The sequence below is a fragment of the Dreissena polymorpha genome, chromosome 4 (assembly GCF_020536995.1).
Source record: "Dreissena polymorpha isolate Duluth1 chromosome 4, UMN_Dpol_1.0, whole genome shotgun sequence".
In the NCBI taxonomy this organism is placed as follows: Eukaryota; Metazoa; Mollusca; class Bivalvia; order Myida; family Dreissenidae; genus Dreissena; species Dreissena polymorpha.
This window is the reverse complement of record NC_068358.1, coordinates 97,383,644-97,408,338: the sequence shown is the minus strand read 5'-3', so window position 1 is coordinate 97,408,338 and position 24,695 is coordinate 97,383,644. Positions and strand designations below refer to the sequence as shown.

At 34.4% G+C, this 24,695-nt stretch overlaps 3 protein-coding genes across 20 annotated transcripts in view; 1 reads left to right on the top strand and 2 right to left on the bottom strand.

Annotated features, from left to right (window-relative positions):
• LOC127877721 (tubulin polyglutamylase ttll6-like) overlaps window positions 1-7,463 on the bottom strand; it is an 83,931-nt gene extending 76,468 nt beyond the window's left edge. For 16 of the 18 annotated variants that reach the window (XM_052423871.1, XM_052423858.1, XM_052423862.1 and 13 more), the window contains exons 1-2: window positions 7,398-7,463; window positions 801-1,162 (exon numbers count right to left, since the gene is read on the bottom strand). In XM_052423871.1, the coding sequence (XP_052279831.1) occupies window positions 801-1,044 (244 nt within the window). In that variant the 5' untranslated portion in view covers window positions 1,045-1,162; window positions 7,398-7,463. Of the gene's footprint in view, window positions 1-800; window positions 1,163-1,984; window positions 2,133-3,458; window positions 3,596-7,397 lie in introns of those variants that run through there. The other 2 variants (XM_052423859.1, XM_052423860.1) reach the window with 2 other exon arrangements.
• A 229-nt stretch (window positions 7,464-7,692) lies between these two features.
• LOC127877727 (uncharacterized) lies at window positions 7,693-11,360 on the top strand. Its single transcript, XM_052423906.1, has 4 exons — window positions 7,693-7,849; window positions 8,382-8,505; window positions 9,031-9,220; window positions 9,689-11,360. Exons 1-4 carry the CDS (start codon window positions 7,802-7,804, stop codon window positions 10,509-10,511), a joined length of 1,185 nt encoding a protein of 394 aa, XP_052279866.1. The 5' UTR covers window positions 7,693-7,801; the 3' UTR covers window positions 10,512-11,360.
• Window positions 11,361-13,241: 1,881 nt separating this feature from the next.
• LOC127878643 (uncharacterized) lies at window positions 13,242-24,613 on the bottom strand. The gene is made up of 9 exons (XM_052425171.1): window positions 24,328-24,613; window positions 23,317-23,513; window positions 21,585-21,656; window positions 19,577-19,950; window positions 17,635-18,223; window positions 15,511-15,680; window positions 14,815-15,144; window positions 13,788-14,147; window positions 13,242-13,307 (listed from the first exon to the last, which is right to left on the bottom strand). Exons 1-9 carry the CDS (start codon window positions 24,504-24,506, stop codon window positions 13,242-13,244), a joined length of 2,337 nt encoding a protein of 778 aa, XP_052281131.1. The 5' UTR covers window positions 24,507-24,613.
• Window positions 24,614-24,695: the final 82 nt, after the last annotated feature.

Here is a 24,695-nt window from a genome sequence, read left to right as displayed (position 1 = left end):
ATTGGAAATATTTGGGGTAGTTTGCAAACTTTAACATAGATTTATCAATTATATGCATATTCTAAGTATAAAAGGGGCAATAATTCTGTCAAAATGTTTGATACAGTTGTCTGCTCTTGTTTATAGGTTGGGGTCTTGATGGTTAACAAGTATGCAAAATATGAAGCAATATGTCAAGGGACATTGAAAATAGTTGGGGTATTACGCAAACTTTAACATTTGCTGCATATTCTAAGTGGAAAAGGGGCCATAATTATGACAAAATGCTTGATAGAGTTGTCTGCTCTTGTTTATAGGTTGGGTTATGTTGGTAAAGAAGTATGCAAAATATGAAAGCAATATGTCAAGGGACAAAGAAAATATTTGGGGTAGTACGAAAACTTTAACATTTGCACGCTAACGCAGATGCAGACGCTAACGCTAATGCCGACGCCGGGGTGAGTAGGATAGCTCCACTATATATATTTTATATATAATAGTTGAGCTAACAACCCTGCAGCTCACAACAACACAAATGAGCCCCGCTTTGGAAAACGGGGTTTTATGTATGCACATGGAGAGTCATTCCAGACTAGCCTGCAGTCCGCAAAGGCTAATCAGTGACGACATTTACCGCTTTTTCAGGAATTTTATATGTAAAAAAAGTCCATTCTAAACAAAAAGCCAGAAAAAGTGGAAAGTGTTGTCCCTTATTAGCCTGTGTTGACTGCACATGCTAATCTGAGAGGGAACTTAGCACACACATGCATAAAATCCAGTTTTCCCAGTGCAAGGCCCATATTCAGGCACACAACCAGTACCTGCATCTTCGCCCTCATCTTCGTCGTCCAACAAATTATGCTGCACGATCAGCGAGGGTCCATCATCCATCAGCGTTAGCTCCTGTGAGCCCCCATTCTCATTATTAGAGAACCCAGAATCCTCGGGCTCACTCTCAGAGTCTGAACTCTCACTGATTGGCTCATTTTCTGCCTCATTAACATATGTGTCTTGGGCGTATTCCTCTCCAGATTCATACGCTTCGTACACATTATCGGAATCCATCTTTGGATTGTCACAAGTCACCAGTTAATAGAGATTCTTTGTAACTGTTCATTATTTGGAATGTCTAGGGCTTTCTTTCTCTAATTTGTTTTTAAGTTGTTGCCATCTTCAATTAACCCTGAAAAAAAAGAACAAAAAAAACCTTCAATATATCTCATTACAAAATAAACAAAACCATCATTGTATTTGAAAAAATTGGGTGCTAATAGCGCTATTTTAAGATCAATTATGTTTTTCCAATATTTTGTGTCAAAGGAAAAATGTTTTGTATGAGAATATGTTAACTGTTTATGTCGAAGGAAAAATGTTTTGTAGGAGAATATGTTAACTGTTTGGAACATGTAATCGGGTTAAATATTAACCTCTTTTGGATCAAATATTTACGGACCAACGACGTTTCGGAAAGGCTGCACAATTGCGATGTTTCAAAATGGAATTCAATCAACATTTTATTCATTTTAAAACTCGTAAGTTTACCATCTAAGTAAGTTGCCATAGTCGTGTTTTTGTAGATAAATACGAAATTTACTAAATTATAAATCTAAATTAAGAGATCAAGAGATCGTAAGAGAGCTTCAAATGTGATCATAAGCGATCTGAACAGATTATAACAGATCCCAAAAGTTGCTTATCAGCGCTATTTGTACCTGTTGCTAAGAACTTAATATTCAGGGTTATGCACATTTACCACTGAAAATGACTTAGTTCAAGTTCTGTTCTTCATAATCAGACAATGCATCTTTTCTTAATAATAATTGGTTCATATTAACACTTAAACGATTATCTTTTAAATGGGAAAGTGTGATGATTGAGTGAATTTTACTTTAAACAATAACAGTATTTTTACATTTTGAAATAAGAAATAATAAACAAGGTAGTGATTACTTCAGGGCCTTACAATATGCTATTTAGGATGCAGACTTGCCGCTGTGGGACTCACATTTGTGTGTGGTCTTGTGAGTTCCCGAAATCAATGGCACAAATTGTCAGTAAATCAGTCACACTATTTCGTTTTTAAGCTTATTTTTTTATTAAATCCAAACAAGCATATAGTTTAGAGTTAAGTGGTAAAATCACACTAAATGTTAAAATTATTCCTTTATATAGAAGCATTATATTATTTTTAATACATAATATGAAGTTGTCTATTGTGCTTACAATTTCTCTAATTTTATATTAACACAACAAGTGAGCTTGCACATCAAATATTATTTTAATAACACAGTTTATTGCAAGATTATAATTTTATGTCTTATTTCATCTTCACAAAACAATGTAATCCAGTTGATTTTAAAAATTTAACACATGATGGTAAATTAATACATTTATTGCAGTTGATAAACTTCCTAGAGCTTACAATCATTTAACATCCATTTATCAATTATTTGAATTTAAATCTTCATAGACTAGTCTATTTCATGCATAATCCTCTTTAAAAAAATCAAATATTCAACTGAATGACGCAGTACATCAAATGCCAATTACATTCAACTGCTATCATGGACATTTGAGAAGCAGATAAAAAAAGCCCTTTAAAGTTTTAAGAATCAATAGCATTTATGCTGGCAAATAGACAAATCCAATTAAATGTATGAATTTACAGTATTTAAAACCATTATATTGAACAACATTAATAACTCGCCACTCTAGACGCTCAATGATAAAACCTTATTCAAAATTTGGCAATACAAGCCTTCAAAAAATCCAATAAGACGTGTTTACAATGCTGCTCACGGGGAATACAAGACAAAAATAATGAATGATTAGCCTTTTTAAAAGCATGACAAAGTACATTTAAAGAATGAGCCTCCAACCATTTTTTCACAACTATTAAAATTGTTGAATTAAGTTCAATAAAAACCTGTTTGGGGAATAAAATGTTTCCTTCATACAGACTGTTCATTTAATGTGGCAAAGGTGCATGGTAATGAACCTATTAACAAACTGCACTCTGGACTTCGAGTTTGCATTCAATATGTAAATTATGTATGGGCAATCTTTCTTACAGTGTATCAATAATGGTGATTTATTCTGCAACATGCTCTTACTTTATTTAAGTTTATTTTGAATTCATTATACCAGAAACATTACAATTAACCCTTTGCATGCTGGGAAATTTGTCGTCTGCTAAAATGTTGTCTGCTGAATTTCTAAAATTAGCATTTTCTTCCATTTTTTTTCAAAGAATACTATCAGAATAGCAAACAGTTTGGATCCTGATGAGACGCCACGTTCTGTGGCATCTCATCTGGATCTAAACTGTTTGCAAAGGCCTTCAAAGTTCGGTTCCAGCACTGAAAGAGTTAAATCTGATAAAATATGCATGTATTACTGCACTTAACTGCACTCTAAAATTCCGTAACTTCATAACTGACCACCAGGTCTTGAAATATTGTAACTATTACAAACCAAACCTTCAATTTACTGGCGAGACATCTACAAGTCATTACTTGGCAAGCATTGTTCACCAGCAATCAGGCCTAGCTTTCTGCACTATTTTCTTAGGCCTCTTTTAGCTTTTTGTCTGAGAACTGCCAGAATATTTCAGAGACTATAAAAGCAAATAAATGAGATAAACTAAAGTCTAAATCAAAGAGGCTGTGCACCTAAAAATGTTTTCTATTATAGCAAAATAACCATCTTATACATTTACTATTGCACAACAAGTGAATCTGTTCTGATATCAGTAAGTTAGGTCACTTTTCTTTATTGAAGACATACATTTTATCATAATAAAATCAAGTTTGGATTGTATAAAAAATAATATATCTAACTTACTAAGCTAAAATATTTTTAACAACCTGAGTGAAACAATATTCCTAAATAGTACCCCAGTTACCATTGGCTGATTTGAGCTATTTTCCATTGCTTCTAACTACTCTAATTTATACAAATGTAGGATACTTCATCTATTATGAAAATAGTAAAAAAAATAATACAAAGAATTTAAAAGAAAATATTAGCAGAACAGATTTATATTACTTTAATAAAAGGAATTATTCTATTTAATTCTGAATTAACTACACTGAAAAGTCAAACAAGCACAGTTGAAGTCCAAACCTACATCTTAATGCTTAATCATTTCTGATATTTTTATAACATGGATAAGCAAAGATAAGAAATATCGTCAAAACACATGGGCAATTTTATTATTTTAAAATGCAATAACCATAGTCATTCAGGGGTGAAAATGCACATGCATTAATAGCTCATGTCAATTAAAATAATTGTTAAAAGGCATGCAAATATGATCATTTTGTAATCATGTAGGTATAAAGAGCACAATCTTATCAAGAACAAACACAGTCAATAACTTGATGTTTCTCAACTTTAACAAATCAAAGTCTATATTTTTTTGTTGTTTGAATATTTCAATAATCTTTCATTTGTGTTGTTCAGGAAGGTACAACTCTCTCTCTGCACAACAGAATTAAAGCTTATAATTTGTCTTGGAAAAGTGGGTTCGTCTTTGTTTTGCATAGATTTATGAGCTAATCTGTGTCAATGACGGTATCCATGTGACTGATTACCCTATTTTATTTTATTTTGTTATTAAATTTAATGATCAGTTTAAAAAAGGGATTGATTGAAAAATACACTGGAAACTGCATTGGCTCCATTGATAGAATGCACTGTATTATGAAACTCCATAATTAATCAAGCGGGAGATTACACACAACTAATTTATTTTATTTTTTCACATGCCGATTGTTCAATTTGGATCAAAACAGGCACAACTTTTCTTTATTATGGAACTGTTTTTGGACGCTTTTTCAGAATTTTTAGAAGTTTTGTTTGATTGGAAAAGATTTGTTCACCAGTAAAAGGAAACAAATCCAGACACTTGCACAAACACATTAAAGTTAAAAATCCTGAGCTCCAACAGGGGATTGAACCCACCCTGAGTGGTAGTCTGAGACACTCTTACCATTCAGAAAGTGGTATCCCTTTCTGATTTATATCAACTATTGTTTCTTCCCTTTCCCTTTTAAATTTGTTTTCCAATTATCTCCGAGATTTTGTGACATTCTTTCGTTCTTGTAATTATTCTTCATTTTTGCCATTTGGAAACAAATCAGCCAAGAAAAATTGAAACACATTTTAAAAGACCGATTTGAATGGGAGAAGACAGCAAATGACATTACTCGTTTTAAAAAATGCTTGGACAGAATCTACCAGTATCATATGCTGCGTGAGAGCAGATTTTTCGGGTTGCTTATGAAATAAGCTCGCGGAATTGGCTGTAACATCACCATTTTTTTACAAATTTATGCGACTTGCGGAAATGACCCCCAGACAACCCCGGCGGCAGATTTTTCGGGCCGCTTATGAAATACGCTCGTGGAATGGGTTGTACACTCACCCATTTTTGTTTTTACAAATTTATGCTACTTGCGGAAATGACCCCCGGACAACCTGATCCGCGGAAATCGATAGATCCACTGAAAAATCAAACCCCTGCTAAGCCCTAAGCTAACAAGCTAGCCCAACAGCATGGCTGTTGAAAGTGATCTTATTTCACTACACTCCCCTTCTGTTAATGTTTCAAGGCCCAAACACGCCTCCTACAGCATGTCTTGCATCCGCATGGACCACCCAGAAACCATAAAACAGCACACACCCACTTTCTGAATCTTTCCCCTCGTTACCATTAAAGTGAAAAATCCTGAGCTCCAACAGGGAGTTGAACCCGCAACATCCAGAGTGGTAGTCAGACACTGTAACCACATAGCTTACATAGGAGCCCAAGGCTGTTGGAAATGACCTTACTTCACTACAACATTCTATACATATTATGTCTAACTTTATTTTCAATATTGTCTACGCAATATTGAACAATCCAGTTCCACTGCAGATGGTTCCAATATAGCAATGTTAGCGGTAGCTCCCAGATACTAAGGAAATATATAAGAAAAAAAGGATTATTAGGTGTTGCATTAGTTGTTAGGTGTTGCAGGTTAGGGTATGCTTTTCTGTTCTTTTTTACCTACTGGTAAAGTGCAATTGCCCCATGTCATTATTCAAATATTAGAATGACACTACCAATTCTATACACGTTTACTTCGAGTTACCTTATTTAAACTTACAATTTGGATCATATTACCCTGTGAAATGAGTACAAAACTACAATCTTAAACTTGCATATGCTTATAATTGCATGATTTATGTAATGCATTCTTCCACATTAATGATTGATAAAGAGACAGGTAACCGATGTAAACAAATGTCTCTCTAAGATTGGGTAAATATTGGAATGCCGATGAGTATGTCTATGACCAGGGATCATATTTTACCGCAACCTCAATCGGTCTTGATTTAAATGGGGAAAAAGTGTCAGAAAAATTATATCCGAAATCATTACAAATTACGTTAAAATATATACAATTGATTTTGCCATTCATGAAGGTGGTATAATAAATGTACAAGTTAAATTCCCTTATGCATTTTTAAACGGAACATACAAGTTTTCTCATTTTGATCATTTGCAATTTCATTGTTGTTTCGTGTGCTGTTTTATCTGACTTTTTTCATCGTTGTCAATATTCTCACGAGTGCGAAGAACGAGTCATTTGAATCCATGCATCTAAACTTCCAGTCGTGGGTTATTCAACAACAAACCCTATTTAAAGAATTATTTCGATTCTAACACGATTTTTACTAAAGATTTATACAATGTATACTATTTGTCTTGTGTACTATTTTATGTGAAGTTCCGCCCAAAAAATAACTTTCGGCTGTTCTGTTGATCCGCCGCGAATTTCATTCATTTATTGCCGGATTATTACGCTTGTGGAAAATGTATCGAAGTAACTGTCAAAGATTTCATCGTGGACGAGTACACATTTAGGACCGATAAGTGTGCTAGATATAAGCCAGTGAAATTATCGATTGATATTGACACAGGGTTATTCACGCATGACTTATTCACAACCGAGCGAATCTTCGCTGCTTGAGTTCGGGGTCATACTCGTCGGCTGACGTGCAATAAACTGGTCCTGACCGGTTTAGAGACACCATATCGAAATAAGAATGTAATTAAGGTGTGTTAACATCTGCACTGTGTAATCGATTTAATGACATGGAATTTTAGCCAACAGAATCGGACCGACCGTTTAGGATTTACAATCGGTCTTTCATGACCCCAATCGGTCTAGGACCGACAAAACCGAAAGAAATATGATCCCTGTCTATGACAGTTTTATTATGACTAGTATGAGAACTGACGTTCGATGAAAGATAACAAAACATTAAAGCACGAGCAATACAATGTAGAGTTTCAGTCGTTTATAAATATAGGTTGGTTATAGTTTTCTATCATAATTATTATAACATAAATGATAATTAAAACATACCGTTAATGATATACTCCTTTCAAGAGAGACTATCTTTATTTACAACCGATAGTATCCGCCCAATCGCACATTCTCGGCCCTTTCCGTCAAACATCGGATAAGTACCTCGAAGGAGATAGTATGAATACACATTTCGGAAGCGGTATTGCGGTCTACCTACGCGGGCCTACGCGAATCAAAATTACATAGTGAAAACAAACATGGCCGACTTTGCGCGTTGTTTACATTTTGCAAAGATGAAAATGGGGATTTTCTATGCTCTGAAGCCAGAGCAAGTACAAGCTCTACAGGAATTATGGAATGGGATTGATACCGTGGCGATATTACCAACCGGCTTCGGCAAGAGTATTATATATCAACTTCTGCCGTATTTAATTCAGAAGAAAACAGGTGCAGCTGAACCTATGATAGCAATAGTGGTTGCACCACTTAATTCCATCATGGAAGACCAGGTACAGTGCATAGATGCATCTTCATTGTGGTTGATTTTCACTAACATTCATGATTTAGCTCTGGTCTTGAGAAAATATAATTGTATTTATTAGAAATTATGAAACTGAAAGGAGATTGGTGTTCTGGTAAACATATACATGTATGTTAAGTTATTACAGGAAAAATGCTATTCATAGCTTATTTTTATGCCCCCAAACGTGGGCATATAGTGATTGCACCGTCCGTCCGTCTGTCTGTCTGAAATTCTTTCACACTTTGCGTTTAGTTTTCGAAAAAAATAGGGAAAAAGGGGGCATATGTCATCCTATGGTGACAAGCCTTGTTAAATTATAAAATGTCTTACGGTACTGGGTATTGTATTGACCACTAATAAGTATTTATGTATTTAGTTTGAAAAAAACCCACACTTTCCTACTATCTTTTTAAGATTGATTACAAGAGATGTAAAGTATGGAATGTGGTATTATACAGTTGTTCCTTATGCAGGGAAATACAAATTTATAATATTTTATTAATTTCTCCCCTACTCAGATACAAAGCTTAAGATCCAAAAACCTGAAAGGCTGTTATCTGTCTTATGATGCCAAAGAGATAGTGACCTTTGGTGATAATGAGGATGACATTGAGGAACACAGTTCAGACAAAGAAACTGAAGGTTTGTGTACTAGTGGCGTGAGTGGTGTAGCATTTACCATTACAACCACGAACAGACCAAATCAAACCGGGTCTGTTGTTGTTATAATAATATAATTCTTAGATGCAATTTGTGCTTCCACTGCCAATTTGGGCCAAATTTTGTGATTTTATTAATGTATTTAAGCTTAATGTCTTGATTTTCTCCAACATAGTTATTTACAAATGCATAATGGTTAAACTACAAACATTACAATATGATCCTCCATGTATTTCACAGTTCCTGACATAATTTGTGGAATGCACACAGATATATTAATGCAGATATTGGCAAAATGGCAACTGGCAAGCCTTTGTATTTCAGAAGACTTTTCTTAATTTAATAAGATAAACTAGACTTTTCTAAGGTGTCAATAAACGTTAGGTACTGGGGCTACTTATTTAATATAACTTAATATATACTTTTATATTAAAAGGCCTTTTACATTTACTGTTTTGCTTGATTAGTATATAATTATATTGATTTATTTTTTCATCAATCTTTCAGAATCTCCCACTACATCTGTCCTCGGAAAGATGTTTGATCTGACAGAGCTGAAGAGTGGACGCTACAATATAATCTATAGCCACCCAGAAGCACTACACACAAAGAAGATTCAGAAGATCTTTCATTCACCTGTGTACCAACAGAGAGTGTGTGCAGTTGCTATTGATGAGGTTCATATGATTTCAGAATGGTAAATATTAAGGTTGAACAATGTTATTTTAAATTCGCTGTTTTCAAGAGATCTGTATACTGATATTTAAAGTCAGCATTGCCAGTCAAAAATCTTTAAAAGCAGACCTGTGTCAAATTGGCTCCTAGATAAAGTGTGCAATACAGCATCATGAAAAAAGTTTGCATATTTAATTTACATGCTGTAAACATGTAATTTGTATGTGTAATTTACGCATGTAGTGATGTACATACCTTATCTAAAGCCCTGACAGTTTGAATAAGGTTATTATAAGGTATTAATCCTGTGCACTTATTCATCCAACATCCCTTGGCATTTCCAAAATTGTTTTCTTCATTTTTTTTAAAGAACGCTAAATGTATCATAATGGCAACAGTTTGGATCCTGCTCAGCATTGAAATATTGTATTTTACGGACTAGACAAACTAAGCTTCTTGTAAAACTTGTAAATGTGTTATCTGTTTTCAGGGGAAGTGAATTTCGACCAGCATTCCGAAAATTAGGTGAACTTACGGTGATATTCCCTAATGCTTGCCACTTGGCATTGACAGCCACATGTACTGAACAAAGAAAGAATGAATTGACAGACACTTTGCAATATAGGAAATACACCTGTGTGTCTATTAATCCGGACAGACCCAATATTTATTTAAGTAAAAGATCAAGATTACCAAATATAAAAAAAATTGATAAGTTGGACTCATTGATTGAGCCAGTGGCAGTGGAGTTAACTGATAAATTGAGTGACTTCCCAGTAACTATCATGTATGTAGAAAATTTGGAGGCTTTAGGTTATTTTTACCAGTACCTTAATTCTTATTTAGGTAAAAGACAATATACTGGTGAGGAAATTCCTGAGAATAGAATATTTGCTCAGTATCATAAGGATTATACAAAAGCAATGAAATCCTTTATTGTGAGTGACTTGTGCAAGAAGAAACCAACAATTCGCCTTGTGCTTGCGACAGTTGCTTTAGGAATGGGACTAGATGCCCCAAGTATATCAAGGGTAATTCACTGTAGACCACCTACCAGTTTGGAGGCCTACATGCAGGAAATAGGTCGAGCCGGAAGAAGAGGTCAATCTTCTGAAGCTATCTTGTATTACAATAATAATGACATATCAAAGGCTAGGAAGGGTATATCAGATTCAATAATACAGTACTGCCAAGATGACGTTAATTGTCTAAGATTGCTGCTGGTCAAACACTTTGGTTTCAGTGAAACACAATACTCAGGAAACCCTAATGGATGTTGCTCAAATTGTAAAAATGCACACTTGAACAAGTGAGATTATAGTCTAGGACTCATTGGAGTGAAGTGTGAAGAGTGAAAGAAACATCTGATAAAGACAAAACAAGTCTTAAAAATGTGTGTTCATTTACATCTAATAAAGACAAAACAAGTCTTTAAAATGTGTGTTCATTTACATCTGATAAAGACAAAACAAGTCTTAAAAATGTGTGTCCATTTACATCTGATAAAGACAAAACAAGTCTTAAAAATGTGTGTCCATTTACATCTGACAAAGACAAAACAAGTCTATAAAATGTGTGTTCATTTACATCTGATAAAGACAAAACAAGTCTTAAAAATGTGTGTTCATTTACACCTGATAAAGACAAAACAAGTCTTAAAAATGTGTGTTCATTTAAAGTGCTGTGCCTCCGAACACAAGTGACACTCGGATTTTTAAACTTTAAATGGGAGAAGCTGATATACTAGTAAGCCGAACCTAGCTACAATGAGTCGGGTGGCGCCCGATGATACCCCTGCCACAGAGCAGCTAATATGAGTTATAACTCGGGGGACTAGGTGCCTGAGCTACTTTCAGCGATACAAGTCTATAACATGTGTGTTCATTTACATCTGATAAAGCCTATTTCCATCAACTGACTAAATAGACAGTTCTAAATAGTATTAATTAATAATGTATACTTCGAGAGCTAGACTTACATATTTAAGACTATTACATTTTGAATTCTCATTACCATTTAGCCTAAAATATGTCAATAACAATGCCAAGTGTTACCGATTTGCAATACATGCATAATTATTACCAACAACAATTCAACAAATTTATACTTAAATTCCAGTAACAATGGAATTATAAATGGATGCATAATTACAATTCTATTAATAACTCGTCTCATCTATGGTTTTAATCATGAAACTGATAGTCATACTTATCTTAACTTATGACATGCATACATATACCTGTTGCTATATATACATATCTTGTTTATTATCTTCTCTAATTTTCTTGTTAAGAGTACTCGATTCCTTGAATCCATACATATACACATTCGAACTTTACATCCCTATAAGTACTTGACTGTTTTGTGAAATCAAGTATCTAATTTCAACTATAATTGTTCATGTATATATATATATATATATATATATATATATATATATATATATATATATATATATATATATATATATATACGCACCTTGACAACTGAATACAAATCCATTTTATAATCAATGATGTATAATATTATAATAACAAGGACAAATATAAATTCACATGAATTGCAAAGATATCAATTTACTTGAATTACAGACTGCCTTGTCTATTAATCATTCAACCTTATACAACAATATTGAATATTGTTTGACAACACAGACAACTGACATCTGAAAAATGCATACCCGAAATAGTAAAATGGTTTCCGGATGATAACTCAAGAACGCTTATGCCTAGGATCATGAAACTTCGTAGGTAGATTGCACATGACTGGCAGATGACCCCTATTGATTTTCAGGTCACTAGGTCAAAGGTCACGGTGACCCGAAATAGTAAAATGGTTTCAGGATGATAACTCAAGAACGCTTATGCATTGGATCATGAAACTTTATAGGTAGATTGATCATGACTTGCAGATGACCCCTATTGATTTTCAGGTCACTAGGTCAAAGGTCAAGGTCACGGTGACCGGAAATATTAAAATGGTTTCCGGATGATAACTCAAGAACGCTTATGGCTAGGATCATGAAACTTCATAGGTGCATTGATCATGACTGGCAGATGACCCCTATTGATTTTCAGGTCACTAGGTCAAAGGTCAAGGTCACAGTGACAAAAAACATATTCACACAATGGCTGTCACTAAAACGGAGAGCCCATATGGGGGGCATGCATGTTTTACAAACAGCCCTTGTTATTTTATTTTTACTAGTACACAACCAGTTTGAACACAACATTGTGATCATGAATAATAAAAAGATCAATATAAACAAACAGGCAGTGTTCATAAACATCAGAATAAAATGACATTAGCAACAAAGTACAGCAATTATTTACATACAAAATTTAATTTTACAGTTTTCTTGTTTCTTGTTCCAACACTGATCTTCAGATTGTTCCTGAGATGTTCTCGTGAAAATTATACTGGCATCATTATTAAAATTACTAACATTGTTTTGGCATATAGGAAATTATGCTTCAATATCCCTGTATCGCTGAAAGTAGCTCAGGCACCTAGTCCCCCGAGTTATAACTCATATTAGCTGCTCAGTGGCAGGGGTATCATCGGGCGCCACCCGACTCATTGTAGCTAGGTTCGGCTTACTAGTATATCAGCTTCTCCCATTTAAAGTTTAAAAATCCGAGTGTCACTTGTGTTCGGAGGCACAGCACTTTAAATGAACACACATTTTTAAGACTTGTTTTGTCTTTATCAGGTGTAAATGAACACACATTTTTAAGACTTGTTTTGTCTTTATCAGATGTAAATGAGCACACATTTTATAGACTTGTTTTGTCTTTGTCAGAATGAAATGGACACACATTTTTAAGACTTGTTTTGTCTTTATCCATCAACGGTGTGGAGAATGTTCGAAGACCTTTACACTCAACTTAATTAATAAATACAATGTATACAGGTTAAGAGCAGCGTTATGTGTGTTGTTTGTTATAGAAAAACAATATTCCATTTCCCCTGTTAACAATTGTGTAGTAAAGATCATTCCAGTTCATGAGTATAATTATAGTGTTATACTCCCTTATTTTATGTCACTGTGGGTCAACAATGTCCTCTACATTTTCTTCATTTTCATCCGCAGGCATAGGTATACCACGCTTCAAACAATTTATGGTTTGCATTACTTTTTCTTTGAGCAAAACTTTCTGTGGCAACAGTTCTTCAAATGCACTTGTTTTAATGCCACAATAGCCATCCAAAGTCCGTCCACTTACTCGACAAAATGGCTTCAAATTTCTCAATTGTTTCAACAAGCAGCTCAAATCCTCATTTTCACTTCTACTCTTGTGTGAAGACTTCACTTCCTTGTAACTGATTTGTAAATCAATGTGTGAGACAATATCATTCACAACTGGATAAGCTTTTGAAATGGTTTCAATTGAGTGTTCGTTTTTGTTAGAACCAAGACCTTTAATTAGTTCTTTCATCTCCTTCACTTGATTTTCCTTTTGCATATCTGCAGCCTTGTTTTTTGCTTTTGCTCCTTTTGGATTTACACATGCTGCTGCTCGGACCTGAATTGCAAGTTTTGGTGGCAACATAACTTCGGTTTTTAATATATAATCTAAACACTCGACCATGTACTTGGATAGTGGGGAGTGATTATAGAAGAAGGGGATCATCATCTTGAGGCAGTTGTTAATCCTGAAGACATCTCCTTCTTTCACAGCATCTTTCAAGTTCAAAATGATGAAGTAGTGCTGCAGAAAGTTCATAACATAATTCTTTAAGTCATCTGGCTTCACAAGTTTTACATTAATTAACAAGTTTCCAACCGGAATTTGTATGGTCTCCTTTTCTTTTAACAATTTTGTTGGTATTTCGATTCTTGTTTGTCCAGTTTGCTGCTGAAATATAAGTGAAACTTTTCCATTTTCTACAGGGAGGCTGACTCTCTGTCCTTCAACTTCGAGCTCAATTCTTTCTGGGCTTTCACACTGAAGTAAAAAAGGACATACATAAATAAAAAAATATCAGGGTTGGCATATTTACCGGTCAATTGAGTATTGACCGGGCCGGCGGTCAATACCCGGTTAAAACCGGTCAATACACAATTGAGTCATATCAAGCAGATACCTATCAAAATTGACCAATTGGGATCCAAACATGATGTCAACAAGTGCAGTCTGATCTTGATCCAATCTCTTCGTACAGTCAGTATTATATAATTTACAAGTTCCTGAGGTTGTTCAGTGAACATTTTTATTCAAACTGATTGTTATTACTTTAAGGTAAATTTATTCTTGACATGACTCGTGTTGTGTGTTTATTATTCAAAACTAAAAATCATTCCCAGTATTCACAGTTGAAAAATATCCCTTAGTATTGAAAATGCCTGTATTTGGTCCAATCATGTACCAACAGAACTAAGCAACTGATCTGCATCAAAACTGTTTTCGAATACCTTAAGATATATGGTATTGTATTCTCTTAAAGTCATTCCTACACACTATCAAAGTTGCCTGTAATTATGCTACAGTTGTTGCACAGTCACTATTTTACAAATTGGTATCTCTATCCACACATCATTAGTTTAATCTGTCATCTGTTGTATTAGTAACTGTCAGCACTATCCTAACTGAACAGCTGATAATAAAAACCTACCTCCTCAAAACTTAATGGACCAAATATTGTTGACAGGAAGCCGTCCATAAGTTCATCATAAACTGCTCTACGCCTTGAAATATGACTGTTCATAATATTCTCTGGCGGTTCATGCTTAGTTGGTGAACTATTTGGGTCCTGTATACCGAAGTATTCCATAGCAGCTTCGGCTATATATGCCCTTCCAACTAGCAAAACAAATTCTTCGTGGGCTTTGAATCTACTCTTCACATTTCCATTTACACTGGATCTTTGGATACGGATTTGCAAGTTTTGTAGTGTTCCAACATCTCGGCCCGTTGAGTTTTTCATGAATTTTTTAACCACTTTCTGAAAATACCGGATAAGTATTGCATAACAGTGTTTATACAGTAAGCATCTTGGATAAAAAAATCAACAGATCCAGTTTGGTATTTATAAGCAAGCAAGTCATTTTAACTAGTCACTTAACAATAACATAATTTCTCACATATATATCATTTGTATAATTTCACCACCTTCTCCGGAGCGTTAATCTGCAAATCTCTTAAAGAAGCATTTTTTTATTGAAAATAAATAAATATTATATTTGCAAACAGTTTCGATCTTAATTACACACCATGTTATCAGGATCAAATCTGGCATAATCAAAACTGTTTGCAAAGGCCCTTAAAATTCTGTTCCAGTACTGAAAAGGTTAACCAATGAATATTGTACCTCTAAGAAATCCATTTGCATATGGAACATTTCAACAACAACTGGAAACAGGTTGTCGAATCGTTCTGTACGTGTGTGTGCTCCCATCCGCAGAGTTTTAGCGCCATCGAGTCTAACCCGTGTTAATTGGTCCCCTCCTACAGGTATCTGGAGCTGATCAAAGTCATCACCTATCAAATAGTATTTCACAAGTAAGAAATCAAGTGGAGAACAAGTTCATGTAAAGTATTAAAAAAATCTTCAAATAGTTTCAACCTAATAATTAAAAAAAAAGATACAATGTGCCAGGAAACTGTCATTGTAGTAATACACATAAACATTACTCATAAGTGGAACTGAATAACATATATTTTATACACCATAACACAGAAGCTAAAATATTACCATATATGTAATAGGACCCAATGTTACAAAAACTGACTTTATGCAGTGTCCGACAAATCCATTGCCCGGAGCCCGGGGGCTACCGAAATTTTTCATCGGGCTACTGAAATTTTCCAGCTGACGCCCGACGGGCTACTATAAATTTATAAGAGTGGTAGCCCGGTTTATTGACAGACATACGTAGAATAAACACGCTGACCATGTGTTTGTACACTGTGTATTGCTTATAATCCAATAACAAAGTGCAATCAATTATCTAATCAGTAACCGATCACTTGCGGTAATGTCGTAAACAGTAACAGTGTATTTTAATCATCCAATCAGAATCAACATTTGTCGTCTGCTAATAATATAATGAGAGCCGGTTGGATAGTTGTCGCACATGATGCAACATCATTTCGCAGTTTTGAATTCCTTGTTAACCGCAACAATGAGTAATGGCGACAGCGTTTTTGATGTCGTTAAATATCAAAGGACGCAGAACATTAAATAAATCAAAACAATAGCGGATTCTTCAAAACGGTAACGAAACCGAAAATGAATATTAATAACAACGGTGTGAACGCGGTTAACACCTGCTAATTGGTTTGCATAGTCAATTAATAATTGGATTAATCGACTGTTAATCAATAATCCCATATATGCCCGATATATATTTTAAAAACCAAATTATGGGTGGGTAATATAGACAATAAGAGTCATAAACACAAACGTTTGAAATTTTCTAAAGTGTCAAATAAATTTCGGCATATGGTTCTATTTAAAGATATGATGAAATAAGCTCCCAATCAGGACCGTTGTATTGCAACATGTGTAAATCACCTGCCACGGTTTGCACGCGTTGTGTACAGCTATTTAAGGTTACAAAATTCTACATTTAATAAATGAATTTCTTTGCCAGATAAAAAGCGCGCGAAAATTGGCGTGGGTGTATTTATTTGTAAATAAAAATTTCGTAGCGGGTACAACATTGAGATCATTTAATTTCCATTAAAAGTTTCGTTGTGAATTTCAATTAAAGTACCGGGGTATCTCGCGAATTATTTGGCATTGACATTTCCTCTTAATAAAATATAATGTAAACACGCTGTATCGTTACCGTTACGCTGTATCAGTTCCTTCATTATTGAAACAATTATTGTATTGTATACTGACTGCACACAAGTGTCGTAACATACGAATGCAATACGCAAATTCGGACAGTACTTAAAGTCGGACACAAGTAAATAAATGATTTAATACTCTTGATTTCTTGAAACTTGGTATTTGTTGTTAAAAAGGGCAATTGCATTGATTAACACCATACGAAACTCTTCGTAAACTCTGTATTTACGTTTCCGACCTAACGTTCTGTCCGAATTTAAGTACACATACATGTACACATACATGTAATATCTACATGTAGTATATGATTTTCTTTGGTACATTTACATTCAAGTACACGATGCCTGTACTGTAACATTAATTTACGATATTGACTGTGTACATCAGACTACTTGCTGTTTTATGTATATGTATGTATCAGGGACCTATACAAACATATATTGTTTGTATAGGTCCCTGTATGTTTACATATTATGTATATGTAAATGAAGAAATAAAATAAAGATGAAAACCTGCCTCTTATCATTTTGTAGGAAAATTGTATGGGCTACCAAATATTTTTATTGGTAGCCCAGTGGGCTACCTGAAAAATAAGAAATTTGTCGGACACTGCTTTATGAGATGTTAAACACTTACTTCTTCCTGCTTTCCTGTACCAGTCAGACATCTGTTGGTTGTAGGAGTCCATTATACATACACAATCTTCATACTTCGCCTCATTCTTCAGTAGGATAGGTAGCGTGAAGGATTTTGTTTGGCGAGACATTATTTCCTCCAAATGATGTGGAATATGGTCTGGAACTACTAATTTCATCCACTTAAATTCTGGAAAGATTTTCAAGAGTTCTCTAGACACTAGTGTTTTTACGCTAGATTGGAATGTTATCAAGTCTGGGTTGAACATCTCAGGTGTTATGGCTTTCTCTTCGCACCTTTGTGATTCCACATATGTCTTGAGCCATTCGTTCGTAACAAAGTCCTCATCAGTGATTCTGTACGGCGTCCAGTCAGAAGCAAAAAAGTGATAGTCTCTATTCTTATTTTTCATCCTTATGTCATTTGTTTTGACGTAAATGTCCAAGTTATCTCCATTCAACTTGCCATCAACCCCTGTTCTTACTTCACTTACTATTCTCTTTTCACACTGTTCACTGAACTGATCCAACATGTTAGTCTTTGTTTTTGATGACATTGTGATATGTATGCGGTTCAACCTGCTAAGAAGCTGTAAAAATAAGACAAGCTCCAATTAGAAAATTATAAACTGAAATAATAAACAAGGGCTGTTTGTAAAACATGCATGCCCCCCATATGGGCTCTCAGTTGTAGTGACAGCCATTTTGTAAATATGTTTTTGTCACTGTGACCTTGACCTTTGACCTAGTGACCTGAAAATCAATAGGGGTCATCTGCCAGTCATGATCAATGTACCTATCAAGTTTCATGATCCTAGGCATAAGCGTTCTTGAGTTATCATCGGGAAACCATTTTACTATTTCAGGTCACTGTGACCTTGACCTCTGACTAAGTGACCTGAAAATCAATAGGGGTCATCTGCCAGTCATGATCAATGTACCTATCAAGTTTCATGATCCTAGGCATAAGCATTTTTGATTTATCATCCAGAAACCATTTTACTATTTCGAGTCACTGTGACCTTTGACCTAGTGACCTGAAAATCAATAGGGGTCATCTGCCAGTCATGATCAAACTACCTATCAAGTTTCATGATCCTAGGCATAAGCGTTCTTGAGTTGATCATCCGGAAACCATTTTACTATTTCAGGTCACCGTGACCTTGACCTTTGACCGAGTGACCTGAAAATCAATAGGGGTCATCTGCGAGTCATGATCAATGTACCTATGAAGTTTCATGATCCTAGGCCTAAGCGTTCTTGAGTTATCATCCGGAAACCACCTGGTGGACGGACCGACCGACCGACAGACCGACCGACATGTGCAAAGCAATATACCCCCTCTTCTTCGAAGGGGGGCATAATAAACATAATATCAATAGGACTGAACAGTGCTGAACGTGTTGCCTACTGTAAAGCAATTTAATTTTAATATTCAAACAATGTTCCTTTATTTTGTTGGCTTTTACGGCAAACTGATCAATATTTAAGAGCATGCAGCACTGAACAGGAAATATGACTTTGGCTAACCTCAGGTGTTACAAAATTAAAACCAACACCCGAGGTCAAAACCACCCCACCTGTTGGAGCTAAGAGATACATAGACTACAATCCTTTAAACCCATTAAGTCACCTTCTACAATGACAAAGTGTTAAATTATGGTTGCAAAGCCAGTATTTTTAATAAACAGATGGACAAATAGATGGATGTCCTAACAGACAGACAGACAACAGAGAGGTCAGGCTGATGTGTTACAAGTACTCCATAATCTGTAGTCAATATCTGTTGACTTCATTTTTCCACAAGTTCACGAGAATTTTTTTTTAAGATTTCATCTCAGAATTAAAACTTTTATTTTTAATTTTATAAATTAATATAATAATTTTCTAAGTCAATTTCTTACTGATCAAAGTATTACATGTAACACAGAAATACATCAAACCTTATTATCTGCATGACATTTTACAGCAAGTACAGTCATACACTTCTGTAAGGCAGATACTCGTCTGTTTCTGCTATTCAATATCATGGCGTAGATCATCGCTATAGTTGCCCTCTTGCATCCTGTGTCACCCACCAGCTTGTTCAGTAGTTCGTAAAGGAATGGAATATTCACCGACATTTCATCTAGTGCAGCGGTGAATAAATCCTCCTCAAACAATGCTTCTAGCCGCTGGGTGGACAGGACACTGGTTTTCGAGGAGGACAACATGGACACTAATTGTGTTGTGTCGTCTATGAGTTGTTTCTCTACTATTTTACTCTGTTCCGATTGTTTACAAGTAGTCAGTCTGATTGGCTCAGTCCTCTCTGTGGCTTGAAAGGTATAAGAAATACAAATACTTACTTTCCCTCAACTTAAAACTTCTGTTATTGAAACACAAAACTTAACCAAATTTTCAATTTTTTAAGTATAAAAAGGGCACATAATTTTGCCAAATTGCCAGTCAGAGTTATCTAACTTTGCCTGCCAAGTCCCCTCATGTTAGTAAGTAAGTGTACCAAGTTTGAATGCTCATGTGATGACAATAGCTCATATTTTATTTATTTTTGAATAGATGAGCTAATTAAAACAGGGAAAAAAATACCAGCATTATCTTACAATAAATAACATTACAAAATGCATTCCTCTAGAATGAGAAATTCATAAATATTTATCACTAAATCTTTTTTTTCCTAAGTCAGTATTTAAAAGATTTCAATAATATATTAATAAAGTTTTCAAGATAAAACTACATGGATGTTAAACTTTGTTAAACATGTTACTCCAAAATAACTAACAACTAGTAAAACTACTTGGAAGAGGAAAATCAACAAACATATTTAAACGGAACATGAAATACAAACTGTTGAAAACAGTTCAGATGTTTGATCCTCATATTAACATACACAGTTTATTGTGCAGTTTAATTCATTTTCAGTTTATTGTTTATTATATATTAATAATCACCTTTACTTGATGAATTGTCAAATATCAAGAGTAGAACCAATCAGTGAAGTAAATGAATCCTTGGTAAAGCACCCATTGTGTAGTCCAATAACCGTACAAGTGAAACAAAAAAGCGCCAATCCTAAAAAAAAATAAACAAAATTAAAGAATAGTTATTTATTGCATTTAAGAGTGACTGCTTGTGTTCACTTTGTTTTCGAACACAACTTCAGTCATGACATCCCCAAGCATTTGCCAACTTTTCCCCATCAATTATTAGATAAAAGGAATAAAATCCTTTTTTTTGTCAATGTTGCACCTGTAAAAAAATGTTGATGCACTAGGGGTAAAACATTGGGAATGTAAACAGTAAACAATGATTCAAGCCCTTCATAAGCAATGGTATCATGGCCATCAAATGCATGTATTTTTAACGAATATGGAAGTCTTTTTTTTCCCAATGAAACTGTTTTTTTTTCCAGCATAATTTAATTACTCCAATTGTAAAAAGTACATTCTGTTATACTTACTGTTCTGATGCCGGGGCCATAATACCAATTAATATTTTATTAAAGAGCCTGCATCTGTATATATGTGAGATATGTACAAGCTACAGAACAGATGATCATTTTGCAGAGTTACATGTATTATAATCAAAATTAAATCATGTTGATTTTTTTCAAAATAAACTTGTACAGACAATGTGAATATCAAGTTTTTTTGCTGTTTAATACTCCATTCAGTTATCAAGCACTATCTACATCTATGACACTTGAACAAATTTGAAACACATTAACATAAGTGATTAATTAGTAAATGTTCTTACATAATAATTATGTTGTTTTTCATTTTATAGAATTTTTATCCATCTTACTATTCAAAATCATTTATTTGATTGATTTACATATGTACTTGGCATGTGATGTGTTCCAAACTTATTCAGCTAACAAAAATTGAAATTTTCAACAAGAACTTGTAACTGTCAACAACTTTTATTAACATTCAAACGGAATGTACATACTTGAATGTGAATATGCATGATCATGGAACAATTGCTTCCTAGGTTTAGCACCCGCAGTGTCATCACAGCTTCCTTGAGTTAAAACATCTGTAATAGTTACTTACATTGATATTTTAATTTTAATTCATAAGCTTCAAGGATTATTATTCTCAAATAATTTTAATACATTATCATTTATGTTAATTTAAAGGTGACACATGACAGTGATTTTCCCAAGAATTTTTCAAAGCACAATTACTTTCCACGCACACATCATTTTTCCAGGTCTACAAAATTATAGTTACAATTTAAGATATATATGTCAAATGAGAAGTATGATAAAAGCTTCTTTAATTTAAGATTAAAAAATTAAGGCACATTGAAGATTTTAGAGATTTAATGAAAATTTGTTTGAAAATAAACTTTAAGTGAATAGCAAAAAAAACTAAAGAAAGAATGGTGTCTTTTTAATGAAAAAGTGCATCCTTTCATGGAAACATAGTTTTAATTGTAAGGACTTAATGGAGGATGTCTATTATAAATATATTTCAATATAAAAATAAAATAAGTAAACCTGACAGTCGACATATACCCTACTTATTTGATATTGGCATGCTACCTGAACCAAACCATTTAAAAAAGCTGGTCTCAAAGGCTTAAGCTCAATCTAGCTTAATGCTGCTCATTATACCACAACAAATATTAATTAATGATTTCAAAGTACTTGATAAAAAAAAAAATTCCCCAAAACTTGCCCAGGGTTTCTAGTCCCCCTCCATGTTCTTTATTATTTTGGATAACAACATTATCATGGAGTATTATCTGCTCATAGGCAGGGGTATCATTGGATTCCATCCAACTCATTGTGGCTAGATTTTGGACATACTCACAGGGAATAAACATTATATCCAGGGCAGATCCTGATGGGGCTGAAGTGGCATATGCCCCCATAATTCCTCGACAAACTATGTCGGATTAGTTAAACTAATATTTGAATATTTAATCGGGTACCAAAAAAGTGTGAAGGATTCACATTGAAAAAATCCTGGATCCGTCCCTGTAACTTCACTCACTTCATGTGCACAAACAATGCATTTGTTTTCTAATGCAACTGACATTTTCTATCACTGCAATTTATCAGTACAACAACCTCCTAGAGAAAGCATCATAATTAAAGATTTATTTTGGATAAAATGTTAATATCAATGAATAATTTTGCGATAAACATGATTAAAATTGGCAATATTAAAAAAAGAGAGAATAAAGCTGCACAAGTAATTAACCAGTATCCAGTGTGTGACATTAAACAAACACAAGTCAGCATTTAGAAAATATCCGAAATCGCAACGTAAACGTGAACATCCGAATTAATGGTCATTACACAAATCGTGATTTCTCTATCAAATTTGATGAAACATTCAAAATAAATACAGATTACATATATATTGGTGTATTCTTGATTTATTTGAACCATTACCCGAACATAATCTTTTATTTGTAAAATTTTCTCACATTTGATAATACACAGGCCGCCCCCATGTTTGAAGTTTACCTGACATTCTTTGCCGCAGTAAAAGAGGCAGGGGACCAGATAAGATTCAGATAAGGCCCAAAATATGACAAAATGTAGAATAAGGGTGATGGGTAAAAATTTTGCTTAAAAGGCCTGAGAAAATCCCTGACACCTAACATTATGATTATCAGTAAATTAAAGGTCCAAATTAAGACACCTAAATCGCTTAAACATACATACCTAATTTCAGCTTTTCTATACTGGACACCAATTTTTCAAAAACCGGTATTCTCTTTGGTGTCGTCTTCGTGGCAGACTTTAACTTTTCTGTGCTGCAGATAAGGTTTTCAGCTATTGACATCCGTCTACGTTTTGGAGTTCCCTTAAGTGGAGTAACTGCTCTCTTTTTAACATTTTCCAGCTTTCCTTCCACAGACCTACATGGACAAGGCAAGGAATCAAGTATATATGTTATACCAATGCTGTTGTATCATAAGATTGGCCCTCTAAAATCAATAAAACATGGGTATCATGTTAGTTTACAGCGTTCAATGAGCTCTTTGCACACAAGCCAAGGAAAACCTTGTAATTGTTGGATTTCTGTTATTTGCAAACTGGATGATGTTCATGTACTAACCCAGGGGTTCATGACGTATATAATGATCAGTTGACAAGGGTCAAATAAAGCGTACTTAATATATGTAAAATCCAAAGAATACTCCTGTCAGAAATATACAAGCTATCAGTATTTAGTGCATCAACATAGCATGTTCTAAAATGACACTCAAATGACATGCCGAATAGTAAATGTAAACACAAATTGTGGTTCAACATCTAGCTACAATAAAACATACAAGATCTATACATTTTAAAGTAGTTAATCTAAAATCACTATATTGGTGGACCCCCTGCATATTATCAACCGACTGGCGCCATATTAAAATTAAAATCATTTAACTGTTATTGGTTTATATTGATTTATAGCAATGGTGCTTGGCGAGGTTGGGTGAGGGGAGGTAGTTAATATAAATTGCCGCCATAGTCTTTTGATGATTTTTGCATTGACAGACTCTCAGCTTTATTCTGAACGTGAATCATTTCAGCTAGGGGGGGGGGCACAGAAATTATCAAAAGGAGCTGGCAAGACTGCTCGAATAGCCAGTCATTTTTCATAACTATATGATCAGCATAATATTACGTATAAAGAGTGTACAAGTAATGGACAGATTTTTTTTTTAATCATGTGTATACCGTTTGAATGCACGAAATTTTGATATTTTCGACCAGCAGTTGGCGCATATACGCTGGATAACGCTGGTATACAGTGGGAAGAATTCTAAGGCCGCCGCTTTCAAGTCCTCCCGCTTTCTTCCGTGACTTAAATAAACATCTCTGTGGCTATTTACACAAAGATCACATTCTGACGCCATCGTTGTTATTGTTTTTGTTGTAACATTCTTAGAATGGTATCACGTGGGCGGACTACTTTCAACCCGTATTTCTCCCGAGTCCGATTAAGATAATCTGCGAGGGGTACCGAATGAGTATCCGCCATGTTGTTTTAAGATGGCGTTAGACCGAATGACACACAAGTGATTAGCCATTGAAAATGTTTTTGA